This window comes from Palaemon carinicauda, chromosome 13 (assembly GCF_036898095.1).
Source record: "Palaemon carinicauda isolate YSFRI2023 chromosome 13, ASM3689809v2, whole genome shotgun sequence".
In the NCBI taxonomy this organism is placed as follows: Eukaryota; Metazoa; Arthropoda; class Malacostraca; order Decapoda; family Palaemonidae; genus Palaemon; species Palaemon carinicauda.
The window spans coordinates 100894433-100908155 of NC_090737.1; the positions used below are offsets into that span (position 1 = coordinate 100894433).

The following is a 13723-nucleotide window of genomic DNA, read 5'->3' on the forward strand; positions in this document are numbered from 1 at the left end:
TAACTTATCAGAGGGGAAGATTTCTCTGTCACCAGTAGTTATAATCATTGCATTACATTTTAATAACCATTCCAGTCGCTGATGTAATACTCCTATCAAAGATCGATACTTTGTACTATGTAGGAACAAAAATGGTCAGCTTTATTTTTCATATCTAGTATTGAGTATAATGTACTCAACAAACTACAGCTGGATGAAAATTAGAGCAAATCCAATTTCATAATTGTGCTAACCCCTCCTTAAATTCTACTTTTGCTGTTTAACTTGCAATGACATATTATGAATATTCAAACCATTGCCATGCAAATCCTATGATACAACTAAGCAGAAAACTAATGGCATGTAATAATTACCTGATGGTGCTGGGAAGGTTGGTAGAGGCATAACAGAATCTACAGATACCAGTGGAAAAGGATTATTGTCTTTATCTTCAGGACTCGCTTCACCCCAAACATCTACATCTGAAAAAACACAGTATAGGAATTAATTAATGTGCATATCTACCAAATTACACTCTCAGTAGGCTAAAAAACAGCCTTTCCCAAGTCAGATAATTTCTAGCGATCATAATACTAATAGGCATATGAAAAACTGTGAATAATTACTGCATTTCTTAATAAACTAAAAATAAACAACTTTTATATTTCAACCTTAAGAAAAAAGAAAAAAGCAATGGTATTAATATTACTTGTTAAGCTACAACCCTAGTTGGAAAAGCAGGATGCTATAAGCCCAAGGGCTCTCCAACAGGGAAAATAGCCCAGTCAGGATACGAAACAAAGAAACTATTAGAAAAGTATTTAAAATAAAAAATTTGTAGAAAATTTGTATTTTTCTTAATGATACAAACCTTAGCTATTTATTTAGGGGTATTACTTTTGGCGAAGCTGAAATGACGAGCCATTAAAATTTAGCGAGGGTTAACTACCCATACCGCTGGTTAGACGGGGTAGCTTGCTACTGCACCCACTTACACACCGGTGATTTAGCTCACTTTGCTTGGATGTAGGACTTCAAGGGGGATAGGGCTGGAGGGCAAGTTTGTATAAATACCTAAGGTTTGTATCGTTAGGAAAAATACAAATTATCTACAAATTTGTCATTTGTTCTGTAAATGGAATACAAACTTACACTTTATTTAGGGGTGACTCACCCATTAGGAAGGGTGGACGTCCCTGCAAATCTGGCTCTTGGCTTTACCCAGGAGCTATAACCTTGCTACACAAGCTGTGTGTTAAAATAATTAGAAGTTTGACTGTCCAGGTAAAGTTATTCCAAGTCTTTTGGTAGGAAAAACTGTTGTAACCAAGACTTCCCAATATCTCGCCAGGGTATGGGGACGCAACAGTATTAGCTTAATACCAGGTACACAAGGGAGCATGGTATATCTGCAGTGGTTTGAGGTCAGCTTATGCAGAGAACCCAGGATGCTGCTTTCCCCAAGAGAGGGGAGGATGAAGAAAAGAATAAGAACCAATCAAACTTTTTCATTCACGCAGGCTAAAACCAGATAACAGTGCCCTCAACCTTCTGCTACTTGTCCAATAAAGAGCTTGAGGTATTACACCAGCAGTTGTGCAGCCACCATAGGGCCGATAGAAAATGTATCGAGCCTCCTGTGGGTCACGTCTTGCAGATAGTGGGCTGTGAAAGTAGTTTGTTGTTTCCACATCCCAGCCTCAAGAACCTGCGTCACTGAGTACAGTATTTCCTCTTGAATGCCAAGGACGTAGCTATGTCCCTGACTTTAAGAGCTTCGGGGCGACGTGAAAGAGGAGGGTCTGGATTCAGCCCATGATCTATGACCTTGCGAATCCATGCTAAGATTGTGTTCTTGTTGACCCTCTTCTTGGTCCTTCCTGTGCTGACTAAGAGTGCTGGCACACGAGGATGGGCTGTGGCTGTTCTCTTAAGGTACAGCCTTAAACTCCTCACTAAGCAGAGTAAGAGATGATCAGGGTCATCTGTTACAAAATGAGAATCGAAATCTGGAAGGAGTCTAATTGAGGATCCACTACTCCCAGGTTCTGAGTCTTAGCACTAAACTCAGGGACGAAGCTGAACGTTACCTCTCCCCATCCCCTTGAATAGGCGATGTCGCATGAGAGACCATGAAGTTCACTGGCTTGCTTGGCTGAAGCCAAGGCTAGCAGGAACACCGTCTTCCAAGTTAGGTGGCGATCTGTTACTTGGTGTAATGGTTCAAAGGGAGGTCTCTTAAGAGACCTGAGAACTCAAACCACATTCCATGGGGGAGGCCTTACTTCAGACTGAGGACAGGTAAGTTTATAACTCCGCATGAGTAAGGAAAGTTCTAGCGACGAAGAAATGTCCATTCCATTTAGTCTAAAAGCAAGGCGTAAGGCTGAGCGATAGCCTTTTACCGCCGAGACTGAGCATCTCTTTCCAAAAATACACAAGGAACTCCGCTACTGCTGGAATAGTGGCATCAAGAGGAGAGATACCCCTTCCATGACACCAACCACAGAACACCTTCCACTTTGCCTGGTAGATTGCTGCTGATGACTTTCGCAGGTATCCAGACATCGTGCTCGCAACTTGTTGTGAAAATCCTCTCTGAGTGAGGAGATGTTGGATAGTCTTCAGGCGTGAAGTCGTAGTGAAGCTATGGCTTTGTGGAATATGTTGGCATGTGGCTGTGAGTAGATCGTGTAGTGGAGGGAGTTCTCTTGGAGACTCCGTTAGGAGTTGCAGAAGGTCTGGAAATCATTCTGTGAGATGCCACAGCAGAGCTGTGGGGGTCATTGAGAGGTTGACCAATGTTCTGGCTTTGTTGAGTACCCTCCTCATCAGACAGAACGGGGAAAAGGCATAAATGTCGATGTTGTCCCACCGTTGTTGGAATGCATCTTGCCAGAGAGCCTTGAGGTCTGGGACTGGGGAGCAGTACAACGTGAGCCTGAAGTTCAGGGCCGTTGCGAAGAGATCCACAGTCGGAACCCCACAAAGTAAGGACTTTATTGGCTACTAGATGATCTAAAGACCACTCGGTACTCACTATCTGAGATGCTTTGTTCAGGTTGTCAGCGAGCACATTCCTCTTGCCCAGAATGAAGCATGCTGATAGTGGTATCGAGTGAATCTCGGCCCATCTCAGTATCTCTACTGCTAGATGGGATAGGGGCTGCGAAAAAGAACCTCCTTGCTTCACTACTGTAGTGTTGTTGCTCATCACCACCACTGAGTGGCCCGCCAGGAACTCTTGGAATTGTTGAAGGGCCAGAAAGGCTGCCTTCACCTCTAGGAGATTTATGTGGAGGTACTCTTCTGTCTCTGACCAGAGGCCTGAGGTCGTGTGGTGCAGCACGTGGGCCCCTAAACCCTGTTTTTGAAGCGTCTGAGAACAACATTAAATCTGGTGGGAGGACGAGAAGATCCACTCCCTTTCGTAGGTTCTCGTCTGCCACCCACAATTCGAGGTCCGTGTGTTCCGCTGATCCCATGGAGATCCGAATGTCCGAGGAATCGAGAACCTGATTCCACCAGGACTTGAGTTGCCACAGGAGGGATTTCATCCTGAGGCGATCATTGGAAACTAGACGGGCTAGCGATGATAGGTGACTGAGGAGACGTAACCATGTCTGGGCTGGAAGTTCTTCTCGTCTGAGAAAGGGTCTTGCGACCTTTCTCAGCCTTGCTATTCTGTCATCTGATGGGAAGGCTTTGTGGAGATTAATGTCTACTATCATGCCTAGGCATACCACTCTACGTAGGAGGCAGGGAGGACTTCTCGAGGTTTACCACGATCCCCAGATCTTGGTACAGCATCAGAAGTTTGTCTCGATGTTGAAGAAGGGTTGACACCGAGTCTGCTAGGATTAGCCAGTCGTCCAGATAACAAAAGAGACGGATGCCAATCCTGTGTGCCCAAGATGACACTAGGGCAAACACTCAAGTGAAGACTTGAGGTGCTGTGGAAAGACTGAAGCACAGCACCTTGAACTGGTATTTCCTGTTGTCTAGGCTGAATCTTAAGTACTTCCTTGAAGACGGATGGATTGGGATCTGGAAGTACGTGTCCTCTAGGTCCAGTGTGCACACGAAGTCCTGTGGTCTTACCGCTAGTTTGACCGAGTCTGGCATCTCCCTGTTGAACGGTGTTTGTTTGACAAACTTGTTTAGGGGTGAGAGGTCGATGACTGGTCTCCGACTTCCAGACGCCTTTTTCACAAGAATGAGTCGACTGAAGAAGCCTGGGGACCCGTCAAGGACCTCCTAGAAAGTGCCCTTCTTCAACAGGGTTTGGAATTCTGCCCGAAGGGCCAGCCCCTTTGCTGATCCCACCTCAAAGGAGTATAATACTGGATTCCTGGTCAGGGGAGGGAGAGATGTTACGAACGGAACGCAATACCTGAAACGAATCACAGAGATTGTTCAGGGTTTGGCCCAGAGTTGCTTCCACCTGTCCAAGCAACCTTGTAGGCATCCCCCTACTGGTGGACAAGCAGAGGTACTACCTACCTTAGCGTTTGTGGCCTCAGCCGCTCCCTCTAGGATATTTTCCTCCCTGGAGGACTTTGTGCCTTTCCTGTCCTTGGCAGGAAAGGGCTTCTTAGACACTGTAGTCTTCGCTGCTTTCTTGTTAGTCGTGGTTTTGGCTGGATGGGACTGCTGAGGAGCTGGTGGTTTATAGTGTCTTTGTCCTCTTGTGGGGGTATCTCTGGGTCGGTAAGCCCATTAAGGACCCTTATGAGAGTCAGAACCTACCAGAATACATGTTCTGACTCTTTCTGCTGTCCTTCTGACGTTGGACTTGCAGCGCCATCCCCGAGAGCTCTTCTCGGGGTGGGTCGCGGACATCCCTTGAGTGACTGGATGTCTCTGTAGACTTAGAAGTCCTTGAGGAGGACTTCGGAAGAGTCTTGGAGTCCTTGGATTCCTTTCAAGGAAGGAGGTGGGACTCCAGCATCGAAGGCAGAGATGTTGTGTCCCTCCTGACTTCCAACGGTGATGGAGAACTCTCTGCGCGAGGGGAAGCTTCCTACAAAGGTGGAAGTGAGGAAGTCCTTTCCTCACATGATTCCCTTGGCAGAGGTGCGGTAGGAGAGTATACGGTGGAAGATGCAGGAGGAACGGACCTCGATGGTCTAACTGAAGTCAGCTTTACTCCTCTATTCCTCTTCAGGGGAGAAGAAGCCAAGGTTCTTTGCAAAAGGTCTGTTGGAGCTGTAAGATGCTCTGAAGAGCAGCCAGACAGAGCAGGTTGTAAGGCTTGTACCATAGCACCGAACCACGGCTGCTGACTGACTGACGCACTGTCAGACAGATCCCCTTTAAGGAAAGGGACCGAGGGTTCTCTGCGAGGAATCTCCGCTGTAGGTGGGTCTGCCTTAGAGGAAGGCAGCTTGGGATCCTGAACCCTTCTGTGGAGGCCCGTTCCCATTTCCCTGGCAGTCGCGCTGAAAGGCATTTGCCGGGAGGGGAACGAGGCGCTGGTAACCTGTCGATACGATGTTGAGCACTGACGAGCTGGAGAGCGTGAGCGCTCTGTAAAGCATGAAGGAGTAGGCTGGCGCTGACGAGATGTTGGTGAGCATTGGTGCACTGCAGGGCGCTGACGAGCTGGAGAGCGTTGGCGCGCAACTGCACGCTTAGGTAGGGCTTCAAGAGGCCATACCGGAGACAGGAACAGTGGCGGCAGGTCGGATGAACAGGAAAAGAGATGTGCCCTTTGGAAGGGCGAACATCCACCGATGGAGATCACGAACGATCTACAGAACAGTCCAGGACCGAAGTCCGAGGACTAGCAGCAGCGTCATCGGGAGAAGGTCGAGGGCCAGGAGACGACTGAAGCAGTGACTCGTCTGCGGGGGACGGCTGCTATGCCGAGGCTGAAGAACCGAAGAGGCGCTTTTTCCCCGATGGTGAAGGACGACCTCTTAGGTAAAGCGGAGGACGAGCTCTGTGACAGAGACGTCCTCTAGGGGCCGTTGTATCAGCAGTCCTCGGAAGAGGAGTCTATGAGAGAACTCCCCTGAGGGGGAGAAACACTCACAGGAGAGACAGATGTAGGACTAGGTTCCCCCCTCGAAGGATGATCAGGAACGGGGGAAACTAAGTCGGCAGCAACAGCTGGAGAGTCTGGAGGGGTAGAGGCGTTGGCAGAAGCCACAGAGGATGCCTCTGACACCACAACGTCAACGAGCGCAATAGGATCGACAGCTGCACACTCGCACCACGAAGGATGAGCCGCGGCCCAGAAGCCCCAAGAATGACCTCACCTGCAAAACAGAAGACACAGACAAGGCCTCACCCGGGGGGAGAGGTGAGGCCACTTCGCTAGTGGAAGCAACACCATCTCTCGAGGATAGGGGTTGGCCACAAATAAAAGGGTCTACGCTACTACTTGACAGTCTCTCAGAAGAGGCCGAACGAGTAGGAGCTTCGTAGGAAGGTCGGGAAATGGAAGAAGGGGTCTTGGGTTTTTTACCTTCGAAGGAGAAATATCCCACTTAGACTTCTTCTTCCGTAGCCACCCAAACCACTCCCACTGGGAGACAGACCACTCCTGACACTCAATACACTAATTACTGTACCACTATCACATTGTTGACCTCTACAGGCGGGACAAAGGGTGTGGCAATCAGTTTCCACGGCCGATATAAGGTTCAGAAGGTTCATCGAGTCCAGGGCAGGTGCGCATGGTCACAGAAGTCAACACACACACACGCTAACACAAAGAGAAAGCACAAAAGAATTAATGGCAGTCCAATAATAACGACGAAGGATGAGGAACGGCAACGACCGTACACCATCCAAGCCAAAAGCAAATTGAGCTAAATCCCTGGCGTGCGAGTGGGAACAGTAGCAAGCTAACCCCCCCCTCCCCCACCCCAGCAAAAAAGCAGTATGGGTAGTTAACCCACGCTAAATTTTAATGGCTCGTCATTTCAGGTTTGCTAAAAGTAATAGCTCTAAATAAATAGCGTAGGTTTATATTCCAGTAACGGAACAAATAATATAATTTAATAACAGTACAGTAACAACATTAAACTAAATCTTTCATAAATAAACTATAAGAAAGAAAAAGAGAGGAAGAGTAATAAGATAGAACTATGTGCCTGAGTGTACTCAAGCAAGAGAACTCTATCCCAAGACAGTGGAAGACCATGGTACAGAGGCTACAGCACTAACCAAGACTAGAGAACAATGGTTTGATTTTTGAGTGTCCTTCTAGTAAAACTGCTTACCATAGCTAGTGTCTCATCTACTCTTACAAAGAGTACAGTGCAGTACTTAACCCCTTGAGAGAAGAATTATTTGGTAATCTCAGTGTTGTCAGTTGAATTAGGACAGAGAATATGTAAATAATAGGCTAGACTATTTGGTGTAAGTGTAGGCAAAGCAAAAATGTGCTGCAAACAGAGAGAAGGCTCCAATGTACTACTGTCTGCCCAGTCAAGGAACCTTAAAACTCTCAAGTGGTAGTACCTCAACAGGTGATTGGTGCCCTGACCAACCTACTAGAAATCATAGTTATATAACACCAAATACAGGAAAGCATTCACCGTTATATAAAACCAAATAAGAAAGACACAATGCCATTCCTTACCAAAGGCTTGAGACTTGAAACCTCTTACATAACAACACAGTTTTCAACACTCTTCCCCTTGTTATATAAGAGTACAGTATGCTGTGCTGCACTTGGTCTTATAAACTCAAAACACATTTGTCTTTTCAGTTAAGGTGCATTTACAACTACAATATATAAGTACTAAGGGTACATTAAGGCATATTACTCTGTTTTCTCTTCCTGTTTTTTTAAATGGTGTGATGGGCAAAATGCCTAGTGATTTATCAAGAGGTTGCATTTTCCAAATCTGTTCCTTTATCTTCCTCTAATATCAATTTTCAAAACCCTTGTTACTGTCCTTCCTTCCAATGAAGTGGCTATCCTGGAGGGTACTAAGCTCTGCCCTACTGACAATCCAATCACATAGGTAAATCAGAAAATTAAAATAAAAATGAAAACAAATACATATGTTGCTTAAATTTTAAGAGCTTTTAAAACAAAAACTAACCTGGGGTATCATTTCTTGAGGGAGGAGTCGATGGTTTTAAAAGATCTAGAAGGTTAGAGCATGTTTGTTCTTCTGGAGACATAGGAGAATCCTCATCTTGAGCAAGAGAAAAAGTTATCGGTGCATCAGGTAGTAATGGAGATTGTCTTTGATTAAACAATGCTGGCGATTGTCCTTGATTAGAAATAATTGGCAACTGTTCTCCATTAGGCAATACCGGAGATTGCCCTAAAGCCTCACGACACTCATTTACCATAGGTATTAGGTGAGATGGAAGTGGAGAACCTGAAAGAGTCCTATGAATTTTTTACCTATATCAAGAAAAATATATTTAGAAAAAATTTTTGTGCAAAATCTAAAAAGCACTTTTAAGAAATTTTTCTCATGAATACTAATCACTGCTACATCATGAGGTTTCAAAACTAATGAATTCCACCATTCTGGTACTTTATGAAACTTCTACTAATATGATCTTGACACGTAGCCACGATTTTCTACATTCTACAGTTACGCCTGTTAAAAATCCACTATTTTGTAATGACCTATACATCTCTTGCTTACAGCATTACAGTACAGTATCATGTTTACATCACGGATTGTTGTACACTGCAAGCAGCACAATATTCCTATTTACCACGCCAAATAATCGCTTTTCCCTTTATATCGATTATATTTGCAATATTTCTCATTGGCCCTCTACCATCACAGCTGTGGATAGATTTTCTGACTGACCCACCACCTTCACACTTTTATATTACATCTGCATATCAGCTTCTAAAGACAGTATCCAAGGTAATTGTTATTCTTTGACTTAAATGTAAGTAGTAGCAGTAGTTCCTAGATTACTCGCTAGTATTTTCTGGCGCTATATTCAGTTTTTTATTTGGCCGATGGCTGAAATAATCTGTCTTTGTGAGTTTCAATTTACACTACTCGACTATATCACTTAGCTTTAGTGTCATTTAATTCCTTAATTGTCATCCAAAAGTAAAAACCTAAAGTGTATTAATCTCAGCAGCTCATTTTAACGTTACCCACATGTTGGCATACATGGTAGGCCTATAGTCTATACAATTTTCTATGATTTTGCTTGATTTTATGATTTGGGAAACATTTTGGGTATACAACAGCCTATTGGTAGTGCCAGGCACACCTTCGCCATATTATTCTGTTACTGCAAGGTTCTACTATATACAGTACTAAAATCTGGTTAAAAATAATATATATACTGTATATATATATATATATATATATATATATATATATATATATATATATATATATATATATATATATATATATATATAACAGTGTAGTCTCAACAGGCAAATGACTGAATCCAATGAATTACATTTAAATACTTACTAAAAAGTTAAAAATAATAAACATATATGCATTTACACACAGAAAAAGGATGTGTGTAATAACTTACATGTACAATTACCAAAAGAATGCAAACCTAATAAAATGGAAATCACCTACATTTCAACAATTTCTTGATCTGTTATTACACTGATAAGAAATAACTAACGGAAACTCAGAGTTGCAATTAACATACCATCAGTAGGGATATCATCAAATAGTGAACTGATGTCTGCAGGGACTCCACTACGTTTCGATTTTCCTGATCTTCTCTCCGTATTAACATATGGGCTTTCTTGGATCATCCACGATACTTTCCCCTTACGTCGGGAGGAGCCTGCAAATCATATTTATCAAATTTTGAAAGGTAACCATATCTCAAATATTCATCACTTGATTACTAAAAAAGTTGGAGTGATTGTAATCAATGATTTCTAGCCTATACTGATCATCACTTTATACTTACCTTTATATTCAATGAGATTTATCAGAGGTAGAATAGCAAAGGCTAAACTAATAATGAAGCTACATTTGTAGAAGTTTTGTAAATTAGGTCTTTTGTATTTATGTGTTAGGAATTCGCACCTTACTTTCCATACTTTTACTATTATATGTTTCAACATGAATTTTATACGGTAGTCTATTCAAGCTACCAAATTACGATGAACTGAACAATCAATTCAAGTGTATATACAGTATTGTATTAAAAAGTAACGACTGCTGTGTACATGTAGGATTAAAATAAAACTAAAATAATTAGACTAACCTTGACAGCTAAAACATATTTTCCAAAGCTATTAAGAATCACATTGGCTGAAGTATGAACGTACAGCACACAAGAAGTGTTTCATTGTTCAAGAACATACTTGATCTGGATCAAGTAAACTATCATATTCATCAAATATTCATGGATCAAGTGTGAGAACTTTAAAGATAAGATCAAATTACTCCGGTGAAAATATTTTCATTTAATTAATGCCATTATACCACAATGGATTTAATCTACCCTAATTTGTTCTTTTCATTCTTTATTCCATGGTATGCAATAGGTTTTAGGAATAAAGAGCAGGAATTAAACAATCATTGACATGAGTGGCTATTTTTCACTAGTTACATTAGCTGGAGTGGAAACTGCTTTCAACATCATTCTCCTTTTAAATCCACACCAGGAGGGAAATAAAAATAATGTAATATTTGGACAATTACACATAATATATGGAATGAAAACAATTTGTTTCACAAGAAAATTTTCAGGATAATGGTTTTGAAGTGCTTCTACAGAATTTCTAACCATATCCTAATTTTAACATATTTCAACATTCATACAACCTCCATATAATATATGAAATGAAAATGTTTCACTGGAAAATTCATAGCAAGAAAATTTTGGTCTTTCAGAATACTTCTGGTCACTGAAAATTATGTATCCTTGGGTGAAATATTTTAGCAATCTATTGAACGAGCACCAAGTTTTTAGCACAGTTAAGCTACAATAGTTTTAGAGAAATTCTTATTTTTCCTAGCTACTAAAACCCAGAGTTCTTTAATTATGAGCATTGATCCTGACCAAGCTAAAGAGTCATTAAAACATGGATAATTAGCGGTTATCCAGCTGGTGAAGGGTTCAGGCATGGAGCCATGCCCCTTTTCCCAGCTGGAGAGCTTCACCTTTGACATTTAGGCCCTGGACTGAGAGGGACGATTAAGAAGGGAAGTTGAGTTAAAGGACTCAAGTTTGTATGGCTAGGAAAAATACAAATTGCTTTTATAATTTGTGATTTGTTTCTATGCGACATACAATCCCTCTTCCTTTAATTAGGGAGACTCAATTCTTTGTAGGTTGGACGTCCCCTTAGAACCAAAATAGATGGTTCATTTTCTTCCCTGGAAGTGACCACTACTTGTCCTGTACAGGATCTAACAATGACCTTCGTAACCTCCTACCTGTCTTTTCATAGGAATGAAAGACAGATATGGCCTGACCTTTACACAACTACATTTACTCAATCAAAATGAGAGAAACCCTTCGCCCAAAGAAGGATATCAGTTATGAAATATATACCTGTATTATGATCAATGGGTTGGTATAAACTCCGCCATCCTCCCCTTGTTAAGGGAGGATGGGAGAGATACCTCTTTAAATATAAAGAATGGTGCTCTGAAGTGTAACTTACTAACAGCAGATCCGATCCAGCACCTAATGACTTGACCACATAATTTCAAAGAGGAGACAAAAGAATGAAGGAGAAGATCAAGCCATTCTCCCATTCATTCCACTTACATCTACACGTTACCATTCACAAGAAGCATTCTTTCCTGTGTGGGACTGGGCTGGTTACTCAATTATTTGAGCAGCCCTATAAGTCCAATCGAAAAAAGATGTGTCAAGGAACTTGTGGGTATACTCCCATAGATAAAAGGGCGTAAAGGTGGTCTGCCTTTTCCATAGTACTGCCTTCATCACTTGGCCCACTGACAGGTTTCTCTTGGTATGGCTCAGCCCCATTAAAACTTATTTTGGGGTTACTTCAAACTCCTACTACTATTTTTGTTTCCAGTTCGATTTATTTCATTTAAAAAACATTTTAAAAAGAATTTTATGCTTTACAAGTTGTGCATTGGAAATTTTCATAGCTCTATATTATTTTATCTATGTATAAGTCACTTTCAAAGGTGACCATTTTTCATATAGATTGCCTTTTTTTTTTAAATGGATGTACAGATTGTAGGCTATAAAATTCCCTATCTTTTAATAGTTGAAAGACAAAAAAATTATCATTATTCAAAATAGTAGCAAAGGGTTTCTCAAAAAATTTCATGTTTTGAGAAATAAGACGATTTTTTTTTTTTTTTTTTTTTTTGGTTGACTATGCTTTAGTATGCCGAAGTATGAGCTTCTAGCAGTAATTCTCCTCACCACTGGGGATGATAAGGACATATTCATAATATTTCAGAGTAATTGATTAAGCATTGGTGAGCCCTTCCTCAAATCTAGAAATATATATGTTACATGTACCAAACGCCCATGTAAGACGCTACTAGCCAAATGCATTCTCATTTGATTATTTTCTGGCAAATATTACCCTTTAGGCATACATGTATATAGTTACCATCTATGACACATTATGCATTTTTCAGAATAACCATAAAATAAAATTGTAAACATATAGACGTGCAGGTTGATTGAATACTGTTCAATATGCATAATTATAGACTTTCAGCGGTAATTTCCGTTAGCCCTGGGGATCATAAGGTAACATTCACCATAGAGTTATTTACTATGCAGTGGTGAGACCCTTCTTTCAAATCTGGAAATAAATATATAACGAATGCTACATGTACAAAATACCCATACATGATATGTGTTAGTATAATATATTCTAATCTGCGTATTTTCTGGGCAAATTTTACGCTTTAGGCATATTTATTTATCGTATCTGACACTTTTTATAGCTTTAAGCATAGCCATAACATGAGAAATGTAAATATATAAATGAGTAGACAATGAGACACCATGAATATAACTTAAGAAAAATGCGCAGCAAACGCTCATTTACAACACTATTGCGAGAATAATAACATACATTATCTTTCTGAGTTAATCATAAAAACTATGCTCTTTAAATTTATGGGATACTTACATAAATGTTTCCCTCAACTTCCTGAATAAAAAGTAAATAAATAGGTATCATGGTCAGAAAATAGTTGCATAAGGGACTGGATGCATTTGTGTAAATATAAGGAAAGGATGTTTTAATCATAGAAAAATTTTTCAGTAAAACCTATTTGAAACATGAAATATAGACGTTCTCTTGGACAAAAATGCAATTAGCTGAATTTCCAAAATTCAATGCAGTTGTGAGTCGCACCCATTTAAAGCCATGGTGTGGTCAGTACCCCTGATTTTGTGAGCTCTGGTCCAAGCTGGTAACATGACCCTCTCGTCAGATAAATGTGCAATTTACGAAGTGGCTAATGAAGCCAGAGAGAAACAGTGTTCCTTGACACCTCTTTCTTGGTCCTGCCAGTGCGTACAAAAAGTCTCTGATACTCAGGCCTGAAGTGGCTGGGAAAGCAGGGCCGGGTTTCTCGCTCACACCCCTCATTTGTTGGATAACTGCTAGGTTTCCAAGTTTTCTGAATCAATCTCACTAATTAAAGGAAGAGAGTTTGTATGTCGCATAGGAACACAGAAGCATTATTTGCCTGCTGAAGATTGAGTAAAGTACATGACTGAAGAGGGGAAAGAATGCAGTAAATTTAATTTTCAACCTGTTGAAGGGGAAGTTGAACCATTGCCCCAATTCAATAGATTTGGC

At 41.3% G+C, this 13723-nt stretch overlaps 1 protein-coding gene across 1 annotated transcript in view; it reads right to left on the minus strand.

The window, feature by feature from the left end:
• LOC137652349 (uncharacterized) overlaps positions 1-13723 on the minus strand; it is a 119544-nt gene that overhangs the window by 20174 nt on the left and 85647 nt on the right. The window contains exons 7-9 of the mRNA XM_068385707.1: positions 9601-9741; positions 8043-8327; positions 354-461 (exon numbers count right to left, since the gene is read on the minus strand). Of these exons, the coding sequence (XP_068241808.1) occupies positions 354-461; positions 8043-8327; positions 9601-9741 (534 nt within the window). The remainder of the gene's footprint in view (positions 1-353; positions 462-8042; positions 8328-9600; positions 9742-13723) is intronic.